The sequence below is a fragment of the Cajanus cajan genome, chromosome 5 (genome assembly GCF_000230855.2).
Source record: "Cajanus cajan strain Asha chromosome 5, NIPB_CcT2T_4, whole genome shotgun sequence".
NCBI lineage: Eukaryota > Viridiplantae > Streptophyta > Magnoliopsida > Fabales > Fabaceae > Cajanus > Cajanus cajan.
The window spans coordinates 54338469-54362439 of record NC_138521.1 but is presented as its reverse complement, the minus strand read 5'-3'; the positions used below and the strand labels follow the sequence as shown (position 1 = coordinate 54362439).

At 34.1% G+C, this 23971-nt stretch overlaps 4 protein-coding genes across 5 annotated transcripts; 2 read left to right on the top strand and 2 right to left on the bottom strand.

The window, feature by feature from the left end:
* On the top strand, positions 1-4319 carry LOC109809659 (putative pectinesterase 68). 2 transcript variants are annotated; one of them, XM_083075371.1, is made up of 6 exons: positions 1-215; positions 367-522; positions 654-843; positions 1279-1485; positions 2677-2915; positions 3097-4319. In XM_083075371.1, exons 1-6 carry the CDS (start codon positions 166-168, stop codon positions 3272-3274), a joined length of 1020 nt encoding a protein of 339 aa, XP_082931497.1. In that variant the 5' UTR covers positions 1-165; the 3' UTR covers positions 3275-4319. The 2 variants fall into 2 exon arrangements, with proteins under 2 accessions (XP_082931497.1, XP_020228620.2); XM_020373031.3 differs by having other exon boundaries at positions 6-522.
* Positions 3841-7455, bottom strand: LOC109807429 (peroxisome biogenesis protein 19-2). The gene is made up of 5 exons (XM_020369943.3): positions 7298-7455; positions 7176-7224; positions 6821-7097; positions 4865-5181; positions 3841-4144 (listed from the first exon to the last, which is right to left on the bottom strand). Exons 1-5 carry the CDS (start codon positions 7335-7337, stop codon positions 4099-4101), a joined length of 729 nt encoding a protein of 242 aa, XP_020225532.1. The 5' UTR covers positions 7338-7455; the 3' UTR covers positions 3841-4098.
* Positions 7456-12918: 5463 nt separating this feature from the next.
* Positions 12919-20306, top strand: NS1 (Class II aminoacyl-tRNA and biotin synthetases superfamily protein). Its single transcript, XM_083075370.1, has 15 exons — positions 12919-13320; positions 13410-13478; positions 13555-13665; positions 14453-14557; positions 15261-15398; positions 16274-16354; positions 16465-16542; positions 16660-16728; positions 16888-16962; positions 17085-17168; positions 17284-17370; positions 17825-17920; positions 18267-18341; positions 19264-19390; positions 19999-20306. The coding sequence occupies exons 1-15, from the start codon at positions 13009-13011 to the stop codon at positions 20112-20114; spliced, it is 1623 nt and encodes a 540-aa protein (XP_082931496.1). The 5' UTR covers positions 12919-13008; the 3' UTR covers positions 20115-20306.
* A 1905-nt stretch (positions 20307-22211) lies between these two features.
* LOC109809417 (small ribosomal subunit protein eS30z/eS30y/eS30x) lies at positions 22212-22958 on the bottom strand. Its single transcript, XM_020372726.3, has 3 exons — positions 22828-22958; positions 22599-22736; positions 22212-22389 (listed from the first exon to the last, which is right to left on the bottom strand). The coding sequence occupies exons 1-3, from the start codon at positions 22829-22831 to the stop codon at positions 22343-22345; spliced, it is 189 nt and encodes a 62-aa protein (XP_020228315.1). The 5' UTR covers positions 22832-22958; the 3' UTR covers positions 22212-22342.
* Between the last annotated feature and the right edge of the window lie 1013 nt (positions 22959-23971).

Below are 23971 nucleotides of genomic sequence, written 5' to 3'. Positions count from 1 at the left end.
ATGTGTAAAAGAATATATTGCGAAACTAATTAGACCCAAGAAAAAGTGACCGTTAGACGAGGATATATGTTGTCCTAAGTTGATAAAATAGAACATTATAAATATAAAAAGTAAGAGTACACTACAGTGATCGTAATACTAATGAGCCATAGGCCGAGGCTATAAATGTACAAATCCCCTCCCCAGTTGATCTGTTTCTGTACTTCCACCTGCAGGTTTTTCTTCTGCTACACCTAACCATTTCCATTCTACCTAGTGACTAGTGTTATCTTATCTCATGGCTCCTCTCTTTGTCTCGCTGCAAATGCAAATGCTTTTGGTTTCCACTTTCATATTGCTATTGCATGTAACAACCGTCACATGCAGAAACTCCTCCAAGTGGGTCGGACCCATAGGGCACCGTTTAATCACCGTTGACATTAACGGCGGTGCCCATTTCCGGTCGGTCCAAGCCGCCGTCAATGCTGTCCCGGAGAACAACAGAATGAATGTCCTTATTCAAATCAACGCCGGCTATTACATGTATCATGGTTCTTCAATTTAACTTGTTTTTTTTTGTTTGCTTTATTCTTGAATTGGACTTAAAGGTGAAGATATAAATGAGTGGAGTGCAACTGGTTGAAATCATATATAATGGTAATTGTTGGGTGCAGAGAGAAGGTGGTGGTGCCCGTGACGAAGCCGTACATTAGATTTGAAGGCGCGGGAAGAGATGTGACGGTGATAGAATGGCATGATCGAGCCAGTGACCCTGGCCCCAACGGCCAACAACTTCGTACTTATAGAACAGCATCTGTCACTGTTTTTGCCAACTACTTCTCTGCCACAAATATCAGCTTCAAGGTAAAAACATGCATGTCTTTTTCAAATCACTTTTATAAATTAACAATTTCTTAATAGGATTAGGTTTTCCTTTTTCTAGTTACCAAGCAATTAAATGTTAAGTGGTAACCCTATAACCCCGGCATTCTATTTATGTATTCTCATTTGTCACTATCAATATATATATTTATTAGCAGTCACACCACTTTAATTCTCTTGCATGTGTAAAGATTCTTTTTACGTATATGTACAAGCATTCTACTAGCTAGTAGTATCTCATATGATGTGTATTTATTTTTATTTCTCACGTAAATGTGTGTATAAAAAATATTTCACAAAAATCACGGGAATAATTGTAGAAATTAAAAGCCGTTTTTGTATTTGCAAATGACGGAAGAGAAAAGCATTAAGCATGTGCGAAAAGTTTGGATTAATAATTAATGGGGAATGGTGCAGAACACAGCGCCGGCGCCGATGCCGGGAATGGAGGGGTGGCAAGCGGCGGCGTTTCGCATTTCCGGGGACAAAGCATATTTCTCCGGCTGCGGGTTCTACGGCGCACAAGACACTCTTTGCGACGACGCTGGCCGACATTATTTCAAAGAATGCTACATCGAGGGCTCCATTGATTTCATTTTCGGGAATGGCAGGTCCATGTACAAGGTAATTCTTCCATCAATTTTACTCATATTTCTCTATTATTTATTGATTCAAATTCACATTATCTTTCTCTTCACATTTCAACCACTTCCTTATACTATATTAATTATCCAATAAAAATATAAAAATACAATTTTAAGACTTATGAAATTAGAAGAAAAAAAAGTTTATAATATTAGTTTGATCTAATAAAAAGTTAATCAATTACTTGATCCAAATACAAAATTATAACATAATAAATAAATAAATATTAATTTAAAAATTAACAGTTTCAAAATTCATCAAATTTATATAGATACTGTAATATATATATATATATATATATATATATATATTACTACCATACCACCCTTCTTTAATTTTTTCTAAGGGAGAAAATTATATATTCATCGTCACGTTGTTCTTATATAATTTTTATGGAAATACATTTCAATAAATTATTTCTGCATCTGATTGATCCACTTTGAGTAAGATCAGTACTCAGTAGTGTAGCAGTTTTAAATGGGTATAGAGTTTGTGGAACACGACATGGTTGCATGAAAAAGGGTATGAGCTTTTTGCCACTTGCCATAAATTAATGCACCTTTTACCTTTGTTTCACCAGACTCGTCACTCATCAAAAGCATGTCATGTACCACTTTAGATTCTTTTGTCATTCTTTTTAAACATTATCAGTATATTACAATTCTTCAGTTTGCTAAGAAAGGATTTCTTGCGCCTTACAAACTCACGTCAAAAAATTCATGATATTGTACATCATTAATTATTTTTCTTCACTTTTTTTATATTTTTAATTTTTGCGTGTAACAAAAATACTCTTTAAATTAAAAATATATTTATAGGTGTAAACAAGCCTTCTTGACTAGTGCAGGTTTCTAACTTAACTTTTACAGCTTTATTACTGTGTTTGGCTTTTTGTTTCATAATAATGCTTTGCTGGCTTGAAAATTGGATTGAAAGCTCTTTTTGAATTTTTGTACCTACTCACACACGTGACTTTCATTATGCTCAATTCTCAAAGCTCTTTTATATTTAAATACTACTTTCTTTCTTTATTTTTCTATGGTTTTTCTTATTTCGATAATTCTTTTTTCTTGAACCCTTCTTTAATAGTGAAAAATTATATACAAGATAATTATTTCAACCTGGCTCTTGTTTAGTTATTGGGCTGACTGAGAGCATTGATTGGTTCAGGATTGCGAGCTACACTCAATTGCAACGAGGTTCGGGTCAATAGCAGCCCAAGCTAGGAATTCCCCATACGAGAAGACGGGCTTCGCATTTGTACGGTGCAAAGTGACAGGAACAGGCCCAGTTTACGTAGGCCGTGCAATGGGCCAGTACTCTAGGATTGTCTATGCCTACACCTATTTCGACGACATAGTTGCACATGGTGGTTGGGATGATTGGAACACTGCCAACAACAGTAACAAGTACTAAGACCTAACTTTTATCAATTCTTTTAATCTACACCTAACCTTTATCTCATACTGTCATACATTAATTTCTTGGGTGCTCTTGGCACCAGAGCACCATGTACACAAATAATAAGAGTTGGAGAATGTTACTAATCTATAATCTATAATCTATTAATATTGAATTCCTCTACCACAGGACTGTGTTCTTTGGAGTGTACAAATGCTGGGGACCAGGAGCAGCGGCTATACGTAGGGGCTCTTTGGCCCAAGAGCTAGATTTCGAATCGGCCCATCAATTCCTGGCAAAGAGTTTTGTCAATGGGAGGCATTGGATTGCACCCGCTGATGCTTCGCTAAATGCTACTCCACAGTAACACAAAGCAGAAATTGCATAGCTACAATCAATTCAATATTATTTGTCATTATCTCCTTTTCTGCCTTGTTAACCACAGGAAAATTAATTCATTCAATCTTTGATAGAGGCCTGTTTCATAGCTAACTCATGTGCTCCAAGGCCTGGTTTGTATATTGATTATTCTTGTCACTTTCAAATATAATAAAATTCTTATTTCTTTTATTATGAATGAAATTTTTTTTATCGTGCCTTGGAGCTAGATTTAATGCAATCTTCAAGGGTGGGAAAAAGGATACCTTCACATAGTACTTCTTTGCATGAAAGTGATGACGAATATATATAATATAAAGGACAAAATGGCTAATTATGGCATCATTTACTGGCCAAGTCCTTTCCAGACAAGATAAATACTGGTATCTTACCCAAAAAAATACTTCTACGATTTAACCCTTATCAAAGGCAGTCTAGCAGTTGGTCCCACTAACAATGCTTACGCCTCCTTATGATCATCAATTGGTGCTTTTCAGTTTTGCAAATGGCTTATCATTTACTCATTATAGACATCATATTCATGGATCTCGAGAATGGTCGGAAATGATTCTCAAAATATCAGAAAGCAAATTCTGTTTGCAACTAGCAACTCGTGATACAATTTAATAGACAAGCCCTCGTCATATACAACCTTAGACAGAGGCATCAAGTGTGGGTTCCTTGTAAACTTATAAACTTGTAGTAAGGAAAAACATTGTAGCACATAAAACTATTTTATTCTGACAATTGAAAATTAATGTTCCTAAGATCCTGTAAACCAGCAGCTGCCACAGTAAAAGGGAAGAAATAGCTTCACATTATACAACAATTTGGCTGAGAATCAAACATCTCTGGAGATCTGCAGCAAAAAATGTTCAAATCAGTTGATGCACATACAAGAATGTAATTTGCAAACTACAAGATATAAAAAAAATGTAGTGCCCAAGTTTCCAAGTAAAGCTAAAAGAATAGATTGACAACGTATGCTGCCACGTAACCCGCTTTCTTTCTCTAAAGTAATATATAGTAAAGTATCCTCATGGGAAAGGGAATAGATAGCCTATTGGACCATCAAAACTTTGATGTTGGCGGTTCATTCCTCAAATAGGGTCTACTCAAATCTACGCAAAACTATAGCTTTTATATGATGATTTAATACCTATTCAGCAGTAGTAACTCCTTGCAAGTTAGATTGCTGAATTCCTACTACATTTAATGTGACATGTAATGCTACTAACCCACCCCCATAACAAACCAAAATAAAAAGACAATTTTATAGCTTTTAAGTTGCCAATTTATTTAAATACCGAGTATCAACCATAAGCATGAATGATATGTAGAGCATCGCCCTACAAACAGCAGCTCAACAATCAACTTACACCTAGTACTAGTAGTTAAAACTTAAATTTGTAAGACAAATCATCCATTTATTTGGTATTTACTTAGGGAGCTAAAAATAAAGCAATGCATAATCACGTATTAGGATTTCAAAATAAGTAAATAAAGATTAATGTACATAGTGTGATAAACAGCAAAACATGCCCCAAGCTTGCATTTTTATGATTCCAAGGAAACTTACAACTGGCCAAGACTGGCTAGATCGAAATCAGGAGCAAGCTCCTTGACAATATCATTTGGTGGTTGTCCACATTCTTGCATTTTCTGCATGAGCTCAACAATCTTGGTGAAGTTTCCGGAATCATTTTCGTAAACTTCATTAAGATTTCGTATCAGTTCATATTGGTGTGAATAGCGTTCATATTCTTCTTTGCTTAAGCTGGTTTTGTGCTCTTCCAACCACTTGGGATATTTTTCAGCTATTTCCTTCATTGGTTCATGAAGAATTTCCTTGGACAGAAGTTGCTGCATCATGGTCTCCACAATAGATTCCATGTCCTAAATAAATTAATAACATTATTAGCATTAAATCCAACAAAGAAAGTCAATCCAGTATCCTCATAATGAAGAATTACAAAATAGCAAAGTAGTTACAATATCTTTGATGACCTTAATCACTTGCTTCCTCGCAGTCAAAATTTATAAACAAACTTGGCAAATTATTTTGTTTAGTTTGTTTCACTTGCTCCTCGTTTCATGTTTAAAAGAAGATATAATAAAGGCCAAGTTATAAATGAAAGCAACAAAGCTGTCAAAAACGTAAGTCTATGTAATCTCATAGAACTTCCATAAACTCAACTTGAAAACTGGTAAGAGTTTACCTAATACAAAAAATAATACTAAAAAAACTATTAATGACATAAGTGCATAATATAATAGTCTTAACACAATAATTCAGAGTTTCAAGTCCATAAAAAAGTAAAGTAGCAAACCCCAATAACAGTAAGGCGTGATAGTACATTGGTAATACATAAGATCAAACTATATAAATGACCACATCTTACATAAATTCATAAAAACACAAGTTCCTAAAGTGAAAACATTTCAGTAATGCAAGCTTGCATTTGATTTCAAACTTGTTGACTCATTTCTTGACAAGAGTTTATGCAAGTTTACACAAGTATGACAAGTTCATCTAAGTATAACCGAAAAAGCATTTCACAACGAGTTAACTCGTTTTCTATATCCAGAATTGTAAAGTCGTAAGAGTCTTCTAGTTAACTCAAGTTTTAAAAAAAGAAAAGCAGTATTTGCACAGATCAATGGTTGCTTTGCTCAGCAATCGTCTGTCACTAGTCACTTCTCCAAGCAGATCTCAGCAAAGGGACACACCAAATTTCCTACAGTTCAAAATCCTCTTAATTTTGATTCTCCTAATTTATAGATTCCAACTTGAACTCTTCATATAATTTTGGACATCTTTAATAAAAGTCTAAGTAATCAATTGAAGAAATCGAAGATGTTATACCACATGCAAGTTTAAGTATCTAGGATCAAGAGGAGTGTTAAAAACACACTTCTCTTAATACACTCACTTTTATTGATTATAATTTATTGAAAATCACAAAATCAGGAAACAGAATAATTAAATAGGGTTTGAGATCCACCAGCTTTCATGTTTTACGATAAATTTCAACTAATTAGAGAGAGTGCGTTCCTAGTGTTTCTCCTAGGACCAATATTACAAAATGATGCCGAAATTAATGAAGACATCCCACTTACAAATAGTATACAAGAGTTATTTGTGACTGTAAAATACCAACCAAGCGCAAAGGAAAATTTTATTGTAATACTATGAGACCAAATTCACACAAGAAAGGACAAGAAATTGAGTTTATATGAGGAGATATTGGTGTGGCACCAATCGAGAAAATCAGAAAATAATATAAAATTGACTAAGGTGGTTTAAAAATGTTAAAAAAAAAGGCTACCAAAGGCACTAGTGAATAGTAGATTGCATGGTTTTTAACCTTATATGCCAATCCCCCCCACTCTGCACATCTCGAAACTGTAAGACTCGATGAGAAAATGCTAAAATACAAAAACTGGCTGACTTTGAACTTGATAATATAACAAAGTTAAAGCAGTTGGATAGGATAATTAAAAAGTAATTGATTTGAAAAATAAAAAAGAAAACCTGAGAGCCAGCAAGCTGCTCAAACTGTTTGACCCAATCCTCCATGAGAGCATCCTTGCCCAAATCATCGACAGAGGGTGGGGCCATGGACTCGAGTCCCTTGACAGCCTCTCTGGTCTGCTCCCTCAGCTTGTTCAGCGCCTCCGACACGTGGCTATCTTTGGAAGCCTTCTGCTTCCCCTTCTTCTTCGTTCCCAAATCAGGTAACCCCATGCCCAATCCCTGAACCCCCAACGGCAACGAAGGACGCTCCTTCTTCTTCTCCGTCGCTTCCCCACTTCCAACACACAATCAAACTAATTTAATTGCAGAAACAAAAGAGACAATAAAAAGGGGAAAAGGAGAAGAGAGAAACCTTGGCAGAGAAGGATTGAGGTTGAAGGTTTGGAAATCATCCAAAGCACCTGAAATTATCGAATGAAGCAGTTTCTGAGAGAAACAGAGAGAGAGAGAAAGAGAGAGAGAAAGAGAGCGTACTGTCGAGGAGTTGGTCGAGGTCTTGAGAGGAGTCGGCCATGGTTGTCAGTTGTCGCCGCCGCAGAAGGGCCAATGGAATCACTCGGAGAACTTCTCCCTGTGCCAACGCCTCTCCTCATCCTATTCCAATTATATATGTTTCCGCTTATGCTCTTCTCGTTTACCTTATCAACATTTTTTATTTTATTTCTTATCCATTTTTTCAATTTTCGTTATATCAACTTATTTAACTTTTATTTATTTTTTATTTAGTTTCTTTAGATTTTTACTTTTTTATTACTTTTCACATATGTCCACTTTAAATATTATAAATTTTTTAGGTAAAACACTCAATTTGGTCCCTTATAATAATTAATAGTTTTAATTTCGTCATTCTATAATTTTTTGTTTTAATTTGGTCCCCAATAATTTAAAAAATGTCAATGTGAGACTTTCCGTCCAAATTTTACAAATGGTGTCAAATGTAGATGATGTGGATGTCACGTAGATACATACGTAGCAAGTTTCCATAGTCTTTCTTTAATGAACCTGGAACGGTCCGTTTTGAAACCAGAACAGGTCGTTCTGATCCCACTCGTTGTGTGTTAATTTTGTAACTGAAACGACCCATTCCAGATGCAAATGTAACACACAACGAGTGAATCAGAACGACCTGTTTTGGATTCAGAACGGGCCGTTCTGGAACGTCAACTAGGATTGATGTTTAAATTTAAGTGTTACATTTCAACAGAATGTAGCAATGTGGTTCAAAGATTGAAAATAAAAATTCATAGCATAACATAAATTCAAATATTAAAATATGCACCAGAGTTGATTTTTTCATCCTTATTTTTCATCATTACCCATATAAATAATAAATCAATTAGGCGTACTTTACCGTCTAAGTCGCCACGATCTAGAATAGTAGATGCAATAAACTTATGCATAATTTTAATGGCAGCATAACGAATGTAGATGAATTGCATTAACCAGCTTCCCATTGTGTATGACCTGTTACAACCCCCCAAAACATGTATGAATTAAATGATCTCATATTTTTTCCCTTATGGTTTGAAATCTAAAGATACCATTAAATTTCTCCAAATTGAGACGATACTCTATATTAAAAAGTTTAAAGAAAATCAATCCTGGTTCACAATTTGCCCCGGTTAAAATTTCAATATGGAGAGAATTAAGATATTCAAGAACATTCCTTGGATCTGGAACGGCCCGTTCTGAAACCAGAACGGCCCGTTCCGCTTGCATTCTTTGTGTGTTTTTTTTAATCTAGAACGGCCCGTTCCAGATGCAAAATTAACACACAAGGAATACAAGCGGAACGGGCCGTTCTAGTTTCAGAATGGGTCGTCTTGGTTTCAAAACGGGCCGTTCCAGATCATTAAAGAAGGGGGAGAGGAGGCATGCCACTTATGCATCTACATGGCATCCACGTCATCACCTTTAACGTCGTTTGTGGAATTTGGACAGAAAGTCCCACATTAACATTTTTTAAAATTATTAGAGACTAAATTGGAACAAAAAATTATTGACGGACGAAATTGAAACTATTAATTATTATAAGGGAGCAAATTAGATGTTTTGCCAATTTTTTATTTCATTTTCTAATGATACTATTTTAGTCATAGTAACAATGTGACAATGTTAACATTGATAATTGTGACAATAATAAATATAATAGTGACGATGGTAATATTGCTAACAATATCATTAATGTTGTACCATCTAGCTTTCACCACTATTGTCATTGTCACATGAGACAACGATGGTAGTGACAATAACGATGTGATTGTAATGGAAGTGTTGTAGTTGAAGAAGATATAATAGTAATATTTATTTTAAAAAATAACTATAATTGAATTTTAATCTTAATCATTGATTATTTTATCTTTAATTTAAAGATTATGATTTATTTATTGTATCTCTCGTATTAAAACACATGCTCATTGGATATATTCCCTATATCACCCCATATGAGAGTTTCTTATGCGAGAATAAGAGAAATACATTTCAACAATAAAATTAAAATAAATAGATGAAATTAAAAGGTTAATTAAAATCATTACATGCTCCCATCTTTCTATCACTTTGTAGTGTAGCAACCAAATTAAAAAAAATATAAATTCTCAAATATTCTACATACACGACTTTTCTTTTTGTTTACCCTTGTTGCCTCTGATTGTCACTATGTCTTCCACATATGAATGGTTAATTTAACTTGTGGAAGTTTTATTATGTTGGAGACAAATCACTTAACATGCAACTTTTTAATGTCAACGCAAGTGAAGCTTTGGTTGAATGGGTTCATTTTGGGTCTAATCCTAATCAATCTAAAATACAGACAAACCTATTTTCAAATATATAGTTGCAATGGTAAAGAAACAACTAAGCAATCATGAAATGTTCTATAACTTAATTGGAGAAAAAATATGAAATCATGTAATGTGATAATTTTGTCAAAACTAACCATTGTTTAAATTAGTCATTGTTTAAATATTTTTTATATGGTCATTCACTATACTCTTAGCATCTAAGCATATTTTCACATGTTTCAATTTTCTAATTTTGTTTCATTCTCTTGTCAAGTTCTCTCAATACTTTAACTCTTAAACTAACCTTCAAATTTTGAAGAAATATTGAGAACTTTTAAAGATTGCACAAATAATGACCATAAATATTTATAATTTAATTTTATCTACCATGGTTTGTTCAATGGAGACAAGGCACAATTGACACATGCAAGGATGAACAAAACAAGTTGATGGAGAAAATGTTGAAGATAAAGGAGGAAGAGTTTAAATTGGAGATTCTTTTCAAGGATATGTCTACCATGAGGTCCATGACAAAGAAATAACTGTAAGATTATGAAACAATGTGTAAGTTAATCATAAAAAAATTAAATTGTGTGATATAATGATGTTAGTTAAAGTAAACGTTATTCAAACTAGTCAATATTATGTTTACTTAAACTATAAGTATCATGCCCATTACATGGGTTCAACACATTGAAACCATTAAAACCTTACTTGGTGAGAGCATACATCATCAACCAGTGTTAGAGACAAAAATTAATTTCTATAGTAGGCCTTTACTAACCCTTAATTTGACAAGTAAAGTCTTTGATCAAGTCGATCACTTTATATGACTTTGATTACCCATAAAAAAAAAGTGGACAGACATGCTTGGTTTAAAGATTTTCAAAATATTATTGACTCCTTGTCCAATAATCATGGTGTTGTCATCTATTATTTATCATTTTATTCATAAAAAATTATAAGTATCATCTATTGAAGACAATTAGGGATGACTAGTAAATTCGTATTTGTGGTAATACCTGGACTAGCCTTGACTTTGATGAAGAATACTCAATTTGATCGGGTACATGTACAAGTATAGATAATACTCAAATTATTGAATTAGGTATGGGGATGAGGATGAATATACACTTGTATAGCCCATACTTGAACTTGTACTCATACCATACCAGCTTTAATTTAAAAAAAATTTAATTAATTTTTAAAATTTTCTTGACATTTATATAATTCAGACTCTATTTTAAATTTATGTCAAATAAAATTTAATTAATGTAATTTTATAATTATTACTCTGTAATGAAATTCTTGTTTTTTTAAAATATTTTTTTATAAAAAATATTTAATTAATTTTTAAATAGGTACGTGATGGAGGAGACCCATGGGCTAAGGGCTCAACTACTAGGGCTATGGCAAGGATGATGCATGAAGAGTGGGCCCAAGCCCAAGGAAGGCCCGCCACTTTGTTTTGTTGGGCTTTGTCTCAAGCCCATTAGATTAGGGATAGTGTAGGTGAGGGCCTTAGTGCCTTGTATTTTCTTTTGGCCTTGTATTTCCGGCCTTGTAGTGTAGGATTTACATTTAGAGGTCATTTGAAATTTAGGGTTAATTAAGGTTGCATGTGTATTTTCATTAGCATGTAATTAGCCTTGCATTTGATATGCATTTCGGCCATGTGCACACATGCACATGGTGTGATCTAAATGCAATTCAAATGAGAAGCTAATCACATGCCAAATGATGAGCACATGGGAGGTTCCGGGTTTGGCTCCCAAAATTTGAATTTTGAATTCAAATTTTGGGCGCCTAAGGTTAAGTAACCATACCATGGTTTCACTTAACCTTAGGCTAACCCAAGGAACACTTTAACCTAATTTTTCCCTATATATTACTTTTGGCCGAGAGTTTGTGGCACTTTGGATCATATATTGATGAGATATTCTTCTTTGAATTTCATCTCCTCCGAAGTCATCTTGATTCTTACTCTACCCTCCTTGAGTGTTTCTCCTTGTAGAGTTAGAATCCTATTCTTCTTTGGACTTGGCTACACGCTAGCTTAGGTCACCTTGAGCCTTGTGGAGTCTCCATTCCTTGAAGCTTATCCAAGGAATTCCGTGAAGGCTTGAAGAGTTCATGTGCTTCCAAGAGGAATCACATCAGTACGAAACAAATATAATTACACTCATTACTCAACACAAATGAAGATAAGACATAAGTCTCATACACATTAGGTATGAGAACGAGAATACATTTAAAAATAGAAATAGAGACAATAAAATATGTATTCGAACTATTCATTACCACCCTTAAATTTAAGAACATTATTTCACCTAACAATAACCATGGAGAAATTAATCAAGCAAACAATAATTCTCACTCTCCACATTTTTCAACATGTAAAAGTTTTTGACCTTTTCAATCTCATTTTCTTATCACATTCTCTTTATTCAAATTATATACAATGAAACTAAAATAAGCTTCATATATATTAAAAAATTTATTTATTAATGTTGGGATTCATCCCAAGTCCCACATCGGTAAAATGAAGGAACATTGGCTAGTTTATAAGTGTCCACCATTCCACATAGTATGAGGCCTTTTGGGAAGGAGCCCAAAAACAAAACCGTGCGGGCTTGGGCCCAAAGCGGACAATATCATACTATGGTGGAGGAACGGGTGGACTAGCGGGCCCTACAAGTGGTATCAGAGCCAACGGTTCGTCTGGGTTTGATGCGGGAAGACCCTCAGTGTTGTGCCTCGCGATGGAGATTCGAACTTGGTGCCTTGTGTCGAAAGTCTTCCTGATATTGTGGTGTTCAGGCGGCGTGTCCCGTAGAGTTAACGGCGGTAACGGATTATCGCTTGAGGGGAGGAGATCACGAGACATGTGGTCCTTGGTCTGAGGGGAGGTTTGTTGGGATTCATCCCAAGTCCCACATCGGTAAAATGAAGGAACATTGGCTAGTTTATAAGTGTCCACCATTCCACATAGTATGAGACCTTTTGGGAAGGAGCCCAAAAACAAAACCGTGCGGGCTTGGGCCCAAAGCGGACAATATCATACTATGGTGGAGGAACGGGTGGACTAGCGGGCCCTACAATTAATATACTAATTACTATTTATTCATTATAAATCTTAAATATGTAAAAAAAATCATTTTTTCTGTATAATTTAAGAATAAAAATACTAATTATAATTAAATTCTTACACAAATAATCAATATTATTGATTAATTAATGTAAAGTTTGATCAATTTTTATTGAAATCAACAAACGACAATGGAGGAATGTTTTCGTTAAAAAGAAAGAAAAAAAAAAGTTTTAGATAGTGAAAAGAACTGAAGGGAGATAAGAGTTGTCGGAGAGTGAGCGAGGTGTGGTCGGCGAGGCACGAACAAGCAAATGGCCACCGCAAAAGCAATATCAATAGCAATAGCAGCGAGGCACCTCCGCGCAAAACCCTACGCAGCAACAGCACTTGCTTTTCTCTCTCTCCACAAACCTCTCTCTCTGCGCCCTCCTCCCTCCCCCTCGCGCCGCTCCTTCTGCGCCGCCACTCTCCGCACCTCCCACAACACAGTCCAACACTTCCGCAAGAAGCTTAGGGTTTCCCAAATCAAAGAAGGCGGTGGCACCGACATGCTCGGCCGCGACCTCGTCGTGCAGGGCTGGGTTCGCACGCTTCGCCTTCAGAGCAGCGTCACCTTCATCGAGGCAATGCTTTACTCTTATTTCCCTTGCCAATAGCATCCTTATGGATTTCTACTTGCATTGTTATTAAGTGCTTTGTTGATTGTGTGTAGATTAACGACGGTTCTTGCCTTTCCAACATGCAATGCGTGTTGAACTCCGAGGCTGAAGGTTACGACCAGGTATGCTTGCTTTTTGTAATGTGTTGTTTGTGGCTTTTGTTGCTCTCTCTGTTGAAGTTGTGGATGTTCTTATTAGGTAGAATCTGGATTGGTTACCACTGGTGCCTCCGTGTGGGTGCAAGGAGTTGTGGTGAAGAGTCAAGGATCCAAGCAGAAAGTGGAATTGAAGGTCAACAAAATTGTACTGGTTAGTTCTTCTTCGTTCTTAACAAAACACTGTTTTTGTTCTCTTTTATCAGAGTAAGGAGTAAATGCACTTTTTACGCTGTCAAAAATTGCTATGTATGATAATTTTGTCGATTTATATAATAATTATCTTAAGAGTCATACATGACATGATTTATGATTGGTTGGATAGTGATTTAAACTATTTTAACATATCATCAATGCTTTCTTCGTTAATTTCTTCAAGAGTTAAGCCTTTTTCCTCTGTTTTTAATTGCCTATATATTCCAACATAATGTTGTACAGACTTGTCCCCTACATATATTGGAATTATAACTGCTATTTGTTTTACCACATTTTAAACGCATTTGCGTGCATGTTTGTCTGTACCAGTGCAGATAGTCTCACTTGGCTGCATATATAAGAAAGAGTTTTTGCTCTTTTCTATTGGAACTGCTGTGAAAAATATTTTATTTAAGCTCTATTAATCCAATCATTTTTAACTTATCATTTAATCTGATTTCCTAAGTCTATAACATGATTTGAATGGTTGGACCTGTAACTTCCTTTTTCATTATATTGTTTTTTTACACGGTTTTTGTTCGCATTAATGTAAATGGTAATGGCAAAGATGACTATTTTCTGTGGCAACAATCTTGTGACTGAAATTACCAATGATTATAATATACTTGATTTTATTTTTCTCCTTTTATGGTTCTGTCATCCTTTTCATTATATGTTTCCACTTGGTTCATTTAAATGTTCAACTACAAGCTGGCTTACACAAGGCTTTGGTCTTATAATTTCAGATTGGAAAGAGTGATCCTTCCTTTCCCATCCAAAAGAAAAGAGTCAGCAGAGAATTTCTAAGAACAAAAGCACATCTTCGTGCAAGGACAAATACTTTTGGTGCAGTATGTTTTCCTTTTTGGTGCATCTTTATACCTTGCCTGCTTATGCCTTTACTTCATAATGCAAATTCAAATGTTCTAGTTTTTCATCTATCCTATTGTGTGATGCCAATTTCTAGATGATTAAATATGTGGCTGCTTTCCTGTTATTCATCATGAAGAATTTCTTTAAGAGCAAAAATTGTTTAGGGGCGGGAGTAGGCATCTCCAAAATTTGATGCATTCTATATTTGTATTATTGCTGGGATGTCATTGGCGTTGGTCATGCTTCATGTGGAGTGCTAAAAATCATCTGACCTAACTAATTTTATTTTCTCATTAGTAGGAGTTCTAAGCAATAATTTATATACTTTAAACTAACCATCAGTAACTTTTAATTGCCACATTATCAATTAAATCCATTGCAGCTACTTTCTAGCTTTTGCAATTTATCTGCCAGGAAGGTACTCAATCAGTTTATACCATCTTCATGGGTTTATGCAGAAAATTTGTAGTGACAATGAGTTTTAGGTGCTGGTTGTTAATTTCCATCCCCATGTTTTTTTTATTATATATAATTTTTATTTTTATTTTTGATGTACTTTATGTATAAAATTCTGACTAGAATATTAACTCATGTAAGTTCTGTTACTATTTTCTCTTAGGAAATAACTTTATTTATTTTTTACTATTATCATTTTCTTTTTGTGATGCAAAATAAATTCAGGTTGCAAGGGTTAGGAATGCATTGGCCTATGCTACACATAAGTTCTTCCAAGAAAATGGGTTTGTATGGGTCTCAAGTCCTATCATCACAGCTTCAGACTGTGAGGGAGCGGGAGAACAGTTCTGTGTTACTACCTTGGTATTTTTTTTTTGATGCAGTACTACCTTGGTATTTGCAATTCCATGAACTACTTCCTCTTTACATGAATATTTTTAATCATATTTTACGTTATTGATGCTCTTTGAATACTCATCTCAATTCTCCACTCCTCTACCCTGCCCCACCAAAAAATCTCATTAGTAGGAAATTTGTTACAAAACCATGGTTGTGGGGGAAGAAATCCTGCATTCCAAATTACTTTGAAACAGACAAGAAAATAACTCATACAATTCACAGTAGAACATGTTAAAATCTTTAAAAGAGGATGTTACATTATCCTTTACTTCTTTTATTTTAGGCTGTGAGCTGAAGAAGGTTTGGTTTTAGCTTAGATTCTGGAGCAGTAGGGAACCTCTGGGGATGCTGCTCTTTGGCTTATTGAGAAACACCAGTTAATATTAATTTGGAAACAACAACCAAATCTCCTTATTGCAATCAGCTACATGGGTCAATCAACATCATTGCAATCTATCAAAAACAATTTTTTTAGTAAAACTATTTGAAGCAAAGCCTTTTTAGTTCTTTGATGTGGTCACTCATGTCTGGAAAATATTATTTCTTCGAAAGAATTCAAAATCAGCAAAACTTGTGCTGTCAGAATTTATTTGAACTCTTTATTATATATAATTCTTGAACTTTATCTTTAAACTCTACACAGGACATGCAGAGTTTATTACTTTGTTTACTCACTACTTAAAGCAGCCCTTCGATTTCCCCCCCTCAACAAAGGAAGTTCTTTCCCATAATAAAAAAATGGTGCAAGGACTGTGTTATAACTTATAAGTCTGTCACAAGCACTGATTTCATGTCTTATTATGCATTTAATTTTAGATTTCTCTCTCTTCAATTTACAGATACCAAGTTCTCACGATACTACTGATTCTCCTATTGATGCTATTCCAAAAATGAATGACAGATTAATTGATTGGTCACAAGTGAGTCAGATTCATGTCCCTACCCTTTTGATATAAGTTGTCAACATTCAATAAGTGTGTGAGGTGGTTATTGTATATTATGTACTAATCTGAAGCATTCTGTGCATCAGGATTTCTTTGGAAAACCAGCATTCTTGACTGTTTCAGGTCAACTCAATGCTGAAACTTATGCTACTGCTCTGTCTGATGTACATACATCACCTTCTTTCTCTCCCTCTCATTTTTAGTATTTTTTCCATCTTTAAAATCTAGTATTTTAGATTTGATGATAATTGAAATAAACTTTGAATCTTGTATGTATGTAGGTGTATACATTTGGTCCCACATTTCGGGCAGAAAATTCTAACACGTCTAGGCACTTGGCTGAATTTTGGGTCAGTGATTCCTTTTTTTCTTTCGTGTTCAATTTGAATAAGCAGGAAGCTAGTGTATGCTTCCCTTTTTGTTTCTAAGCCGCTGAGTTGTTCTTATTAGTTGTTATGCATGCGTAATGGAACAATAATTAATGGACATGTATCATATTGTTTGTTCAGATGATTGAACCAGAGCTTGCATTTGCTGATCTGAATGATGACATGGCTTGTGCAACTGCTTATCTCCAGTTTGTAGTATGTTACATTCTGCAAATACTACAAAGTTGTCATTGTCTTTAGATTACTTTGGCAAAGATTAATTTTATATTATTTCTTCATATTTAAGCTTATGTGCTCCTTGTATTTGTTTCTTGAAGATAAGATATGTTCTCGATAACTGCAAGGAAGACATGGAGTTTTTCAATACATGGATTAATAAAGGAATCATTGATCGCTTGAGTGTATGAGTTCTCAGTGTAACCATCATATTGCTGTCCTTTATCTGATTTATACCTGGATGTATTAATTGTAATCGCCAGTTTGATCTCTATATTATTTTGGTGTCATTATAAAAAGGATGTAGCAGATAAAGATGTTGTGCAAATAACCTACACTGAAGCGATAGATCTGCTGTCAGGAGCAAATAAGAAATTTGAATTCCCGGTAACTCACTAGTATATATGTGTGTGTATACACACATTTTTCTTTTTCCGTTAATCCTGTTGAATGTGCAGTTGCTTTTGTCCATTGCTTCATCTTGTTTTATTCTATCCCATGACCTTTTTTTAAATAAGTATTTTTATGCTGTATGGTGTTTATTGTTTAGCAAATAAAACACACCAAGAGTTAGAGAATATCTTGTAACTTCTCTTTTGTTTGCTCCCCCACCCATTGGACATTCCGTGTCCAATTCTAGCCTGCATTCCATTCACATCTGTCATCTGCTAAAATTATTAATCCTAATGTTGTTTGTTGATCCTTGTAGCTTGCCCTGACTAATGACTCAAGATTTGATTGTGATTGCTGTATAAGCTTTATTTTTCTAAGGTGAAATGACTTGATTCATAAAGTGCTTCCAATATGTTTGTATTTGACATTTTTCTACTTGCATTCATAGGTGAAATGGGGTTGTGATCTGCAGAGTGAACATGAGCGTTATATAACTGAAGAGGCATTTAGTGGAAGCCCTGTGATAATTAGAGATTATCCAAAGGCATGCTACTTTTACCCCTATCTTTCTGGACATGACATATGGAAGACAAAATCCACAAAATCTGAAAGAAGTGGTTGAGAAAATAGAGTAGAAGTAACATTGTTCCAAAAAAAAAATTCTTCTGCTCAACTTACACCCCTCCCCCACACAAAAACTACAAGGGGGAAAAATGCACAATTTTACCTTCTGCTTTGTCATCTTTTTCACTTGAGATCACCACTTAAGTCACAAGAAATGAATCAATGATCAAGATTTATTGACACCCCTCTTAATAAAGTATGATATGTGTATGTATATATAGAGAGATGAACCAAATGTACTGAATTTGTTGAATTTAATTTTTCAGGATATTAAAGCATTCTATATGCGACAAAATGATGATGGAAGGACAGTTGCAGCCATGGATATGTTGGTTCCAGGGGTAATTTATAAGATATCTCTTTCTTTATTATTGCCATCGATTAGCCTTTGTGAATAGCAAATTCAGTACTATTCAAAAGCGTGGTGGTTTAGGTTTGATGGTACATAAAAAAATATAACCTTATTTGTGCCAGAATAATGTTATAAGGAGTGCTAGCAACACTCTCTTGCACCGTTAGGATCCTATTACTAGGTATGGGACTTGAGTCATTGGAAGTATGGGATTCTAGTGTGGGATTTAACGGGCCTTTAGCTTTGCAACTACAATAACTAGCTTTTGTGGTGTGGTTTTTCCAATGTTCTTATCATTTGGCAATAGATAGAGCCTTCTACCATGTTTCCCAGCTGCAAACAAGTGATGTGGGTGGTGATGCTGACATTGCAATGTTTGCCTGAGACTAGTTAAAGGGTCTAGTACACATCCAACCCATGCGGGTGCTAGGACTGTGAAACATGGTGGGTTATGATCCAATTGCAAGATATGAGACTTGAGTTCCACATTGGAAGTATTGGATTCTAGTATGGGTTTATAAGGCTTTGGATTCTCTAACTACAAATAGCTTGCTTTTGTGGTGATGTTCTTCCATTAACTAACTTCCCTTTCCCAAAGTCTTAACAAACACACTCTTCTATTGGTCAATATACATTGAAAAATACAAAATCACGAGTAGAGTTAATTATGCCAGTACTTAGATCCACACAATTTTGTGATTCCTAATAATAGAGAATGTATGTTACTAGCATTTTGCTAATGTTATTAAGCTCGGGTTGGGGATGTTGGGATAGTAAGGGAGTTCTTCTGTACACAGCTTTTTGATATGAGGTTGGTTCAAGCCTTGTCAGTACACACTAGTATAATGTTCTTATTTATGCACAATGCAAACTTATGTACATGTCCTTACGATGTGTTGCCTCTTTGTTAGATCGGTGAACTTATTGGTGGAAGCCAAAGAGAAGAAAGGCTCGAGTATCTAGAAGCTCGTTTAGATGATTTAAAGCTAAATAAGGATGCATATTGGTGGTATCTTGATTTGCGTCGATATGGTTCAGGTCAGATGTCTTTCCCTTTGAGCCTCTTTTCCTATTTGTTCCATGCTTTATAAGACAACATTTTCAAAATAATAGATTATCCTTCCTTTATTTGGACGGTCTCATTCCATCTTTTGGGTGTTCTGCCCTTGCGTAAAATTATGTCATTTCCCAAATCCTCTATAATGTTGTCATGTCAGAACTTGATACATGAATTTCACATATATGCGGAGCTATGCACAGGCTGATCTCTTGAGGAAAATGTGACATAGTGCCTTTATTGAAGAACCTTTTTTTTTTTTTATCCAAGGAATTTATGCACGTGGATTAGCTGGTGAATTGCAAGCTCTGCAATTGTCTGGCCTCATTCTTTGTTGAGTAAACTCTTAAATCGGTCTTCCAATATCACCATATTAGTTCTCTAAACATTTATTATCAAATTAGAATATAAAAAGTTACTAAATTAATTCCTACGTTGGGCCTTTCATAAAGACACATTTTTCTTTGAGGAATAAATTTGTTGATAGAAATATTCAAAAGACTAATGTGGTGACACTATTGTTGTATCAATTTCGGGGTTGTGCCTTTTAACTCGTGATATTGACATGATAGTGGCTTCTTGAGTGCAGTACCTCATGCAGGCTTTGGTTTGGGCTTTGAAAGACTTGTCCAATTTGCAACAGGAATGGACAATATAAGGGACGTGATTCCTTTTCCTCGAACACCTGGCTCGGCTGAGTTTTAGATCTTGCAGATATAAGGACCCCACATTCATTTGTACCATTCAAACTCTGTATTTTAGGAAATAATCTCTTGCATAATTTATTTTTATTTTAAAAAATAAACTGCTTGCGTCTAAATGAAGTATTTATACATTCTGAACTGAGTACAACACAATTTTGAGGCAATGTTAAGTGTCTTCCACATTGAACTTATACATTATCATATTGGATTGGATACGCATGATATATAAAGACAACTTATAAATGAAATTTATCGGCGCTGTACAGACCAAAAAAAGACACTAGATCACAATAATAAATGCAAAATTGGAGCCCAGGAAGAGGGGATTACAGCAAAGTATCCCACCGGAGAATTATTTAATTCCGTTTTGGTGACTAATTGAATAACACAACCTTGCAATAGAGTTTTACCACTTTTGCTTTAATAGATTTATAATTAGTTTACATCCATGTGAAACATACACGTTTTTTGAATAAATTCAGCCATGAAGTGTGATGAGCCAGAATGACTAATATAATCAAATATTTTAGCTTATGTTCTGCTTAAAAACTAATGCAAATGTTCTATATCACTTTATATATTGACTAATGCTTGACTAATTTAATAAACGTTTTTAATCAACACAAATGGATAAAATAACTCTTCCGTGACCTGTCCAAATGTTTCGGTAGTCTATATTTGGTTCTTCCTAATTAGTAATATCTGCGATGCCCTAATTCTTTTCTCATATACTTTAATGAAATAGCCTAAAATTTGAGTTTAAAAAAAGTATTAACTAATTTTTTTTATAACTTTCTTAAGCTATTAATATTACAATGCAAAACTATTTTACTATTTAAATCATAAATAATGATTAATACGTTTTTAAAAGTAAATAACTTTTTCTAAACGTAACGTCATTTGTAATGTTTCATAGGTCAAATATAGACAATTTGAATAGAAAAATCAGGCAGAAATTTATAAACAATTACATTTTAACTGCGTAACGAACACCACGAATGCCTATATAGTTTTCAAGGTTGCTAACTTTATTTGTTTTTACAGGTACATTACCATGACCCAAGTCCACTACCATTTTCTATGGCTGAGGCACGATAAAAGGGAAAAAACAATTTGTTTAGATGCTATTATTCCATAAAACCAATATTTTTAAACAACACCTTTATTGATTTTGGATACTTTCTAGTAGAATAGCCTTAATTGCTGCCTCTCCATCTATAAAATAGTTGGAAACAACAATCTTGAAATAAAAATAAAATCATTTACAAACTCTAAAAGGTTTCAAGTACTTGGACCATATCAATATATGAAATATCACACTTTAAGAAGCATCTTCGACGTAACATGCTAACCGATTGCCTCTAGTTCAGGAGTTCAAAAACATAACTATAATTATAACTTCATGGTTAATTTATATAATAATTTTAAACTTAAATTTATTATAAAATACACGCCAATTTAAATTACCAAACCCGAAATAAAAAATCCCATCAACAAAAGCGCTGTGGCAGAGTCAAACAAAGATTAACCCTAAATACATGGGTGGACAGACCCCAACATCCAAATTATACTTGCATGAATGTAGACGCAAGGATTAATGTCACATGGCAGTATGGAAACACCCATAGTCTTAAAAACAGGCTTAAGACGATCCTAGAATGAAACTACGAAAGTATGGCATGTTCTCCAATGTCTATTGCACTAATAATTGCAACATCACTTTATTTCATGTTCTCCAATCTTATTTTGCAGTTTAGTAAAAACCGGAAATGCAAACGACAAAGGTACCTTGGCAAGAAAAAACAAAAACAGCTTATTTACAACATAGGTTGGGGGCAGCCTATAAAGGGTGACCAAAATGATCTGTTCTCCCTAATAGGTCTCCAAATTATAGGGTTTGTGATATCAATTAATCAAGTAATGGAGAACATAAAACATCTGCAAAAGCTCTCAAAAGCGTTTTTCAGAGTACCCAAACAGACTCATTGATAAGCTTGGTATTCCCTGCTTGCACCATCCTTATTTCTAAGGCAAACAACATAATCTAGCATGTAGAAGAAACTCTTGCACAATTGTCTATAAAGAAGAATCATATTAGTTTGATATTAACTAGCAAAAAACTCCTTCATTGAACCTCAATCATAACTATCAAAGTTTGAGTTCATCAATCAAATAAAAACAAGTGATACATTTTGCAAACTAAGAAAAACCATTTTCCACACGTCTCCCTCACTTCTCCGACGAGTTTGGTCCACGCTTCTTTCCGAATCCCACCACTACAATCAACCAAAGCCAAAAATTAAAAACAAAATAAAATAAACAACACCCACATCACGAAAGCCCCAAATTCCCAAACCCTACTACTCCCAACACAACAAAATCACATTTTTCAGTAAATAAACGAAAAGAAGATAAAAATAAAGGAAGTTGAACATTGTGGGCATATGCATTTAAACATCTTAAAAGTAAAGGATGATAAAGTTACCGGCGGTGACGAATCGGCGGTTGTATTGCATTCTCTTGTGAGCGCGTCCACGTGGCTTCTTCTTCTTGTCTTGCTTCGCCACTTTGGGGGTTTGTCCTCTCACTTTCCCCGCACGTGCGAGAGATCCATGAACCTTACCTGCATCCCAAACAAAACATTAAGACATCATCGTTTTCATGTGCAGAAAAAACATCGAATCTCATTGAAAACAAATTAGAACGCAACTCACCCATTCTGATGAATTGCTGCTTCTCTCTCTTCTTTCTCTCTCAGCTGCAGCGGCTACCAATGAAAACCCCAAACAAGAGAGAGATGTTATATTTGTAAAGGTAGGGTTGAAGGTTGTGGGCTCTTTAATGGGCCTTTGGGCTGAGCCCACTTCTCTTATGGGTCACGTGCGTTGCCTGTGCCTGCTTCTCTTATTAGGGCTTGTCTAATTTATATTTTGTGGGAAATTGGTATTTTGGAGGTTGAATGAATTTATTTTAAAATAAATTAATGTTTAAAAAACTGATTTATGATGTTTATTTGGGGATGATATTCCTAGAGTTTGTTTTAAAAGAATTATTTCATTTGATGTAAAAAGAAAAAAAGAATTATTTTATTTTATTTGGATGACCAAAAATTATTTTTAAAATTTTAATGGGTTTTGCATGGAGAATCAACTGACATGCCTACATGTGATTGGGGACGAAGAAAACCCACACAGGTCTAAGCTTTTTTGTGCAATACATTTTCCATCCATTGTTACCACAATTTTAAGAAATCCTCAAAATCCCCGGAGCTAAGTGCATAAATACATTTATTGATTCTTTTATTTGTTTGAAATTGAATCTTATTATATTATTATTAGTTATAGTTGAGAGATATTTTTAATTATATAAATAATGAAAAATAAACTTAAAAAGATAAAAGAAAATAATCTTTTAATTATTATATATATAAACTAATATTTTAACATGTGCAACATACATATTTATTATATATAATTAAAATTATGATAAATATTATATATAAATAAATACTATACTTAAATATATAAATTATATTTAAAATTTGTATAAATAAATATTTTTAAACATATAATTATATTTTATATTTATAATAAATAATTTATATTATAACATAAAATTATTTTTATTTAATGATAATTTTTTTAAATATTAATATTTGATTCATAAATAATTATGATAAGTAAATTTTAAATAGATAATAATTTCTACAAATTCTCCCATTAAAAGAAGTTCTTAAAACATCCTCACATAAACAACGATTTGTGTTTAATTAGTATTTTAATTTGTGTATTTTATATATTAAATGCTTATTATATATACTAAAATTCATAATAAATTATATATATATAAATACTATAT

Excerpts from the sequence above, each read along its gene's own strand:
- LOC109807429 (XM_020369943.3), bottom strand. The coding sequence starts at position 7,337 with ATGGCCGACTCCTCTCAAGACCTCGACCAACTCCTCGACA. Across the intron at positions 5,182-6,820 it reads AGCAGCTTGCTGGCTCTCAG|GACATGGAATCTATTGTGGA; the intron begins GTTTTCTTTTTT and ends TAATTTATTTAG. Across the intron at positions 4,145-4,864 it reads CTAGCCAGTCTTGGCCAGTT|ATCTCCAGAGATGTTTGATT; the intron begins GTAAGTTTCCTT and ends TTTTTGCTGCAG.
- NS1 (XM_083075370.1), top strand. The coding sequence starts at position 13,009 with ATGGCCACCGCAAAAGCAATATCAATAGCAATAGCAGCGAGGCACCTC. Across the intron at positions 13,666-14,452 it reads AGGTCAACAAAATTGTACTG|ATTGGAAAGAGTGATCCTTC; the intron begins GTTAGTTCTTCT and ends TTATAATTTCAG. Across the intron at positions 16,963-17,084 it reads CTGCTTATCTCCAGTTTGTA|ATAAGATATGTTCTCGATAA; the intron begins GTATGTTACATT and ends TGTTTCTTGAAG.
- LOC109809417 (XM_020372726.3), bottom strand. Across the intron at positions 22,390-22,598 it reads CCGCCGATTCGTCACCGCCG|TGGTGGGATTCGGAAAGAAG; the intron begins GTAACTTTATCA and ends GGTTGATTGTAG.
- LOC109809659 (XM_020373031.3), top strand. The coding sequence starts at position 278 with ATGGCTCCTCTCTTTGTCTCGCTGCAAATGCAAATGCTTTTGGTTTCC. Across the intron at positions 523-653 it reads ATCAACGCCGGCTATTACAT|AGAGAAGGTGGTGGTGCCCG; the intron begins GTATCATGGTTC and ends TGTTGGGTGCAG. Across the intron at positions 2,916-3,096 it reads ACTGCCAACAACAGTAACAA|GACTGTGTTCTTTGGAGTGT; the intron begins GTACTAAGACCT and ends CCTCTACCACAG.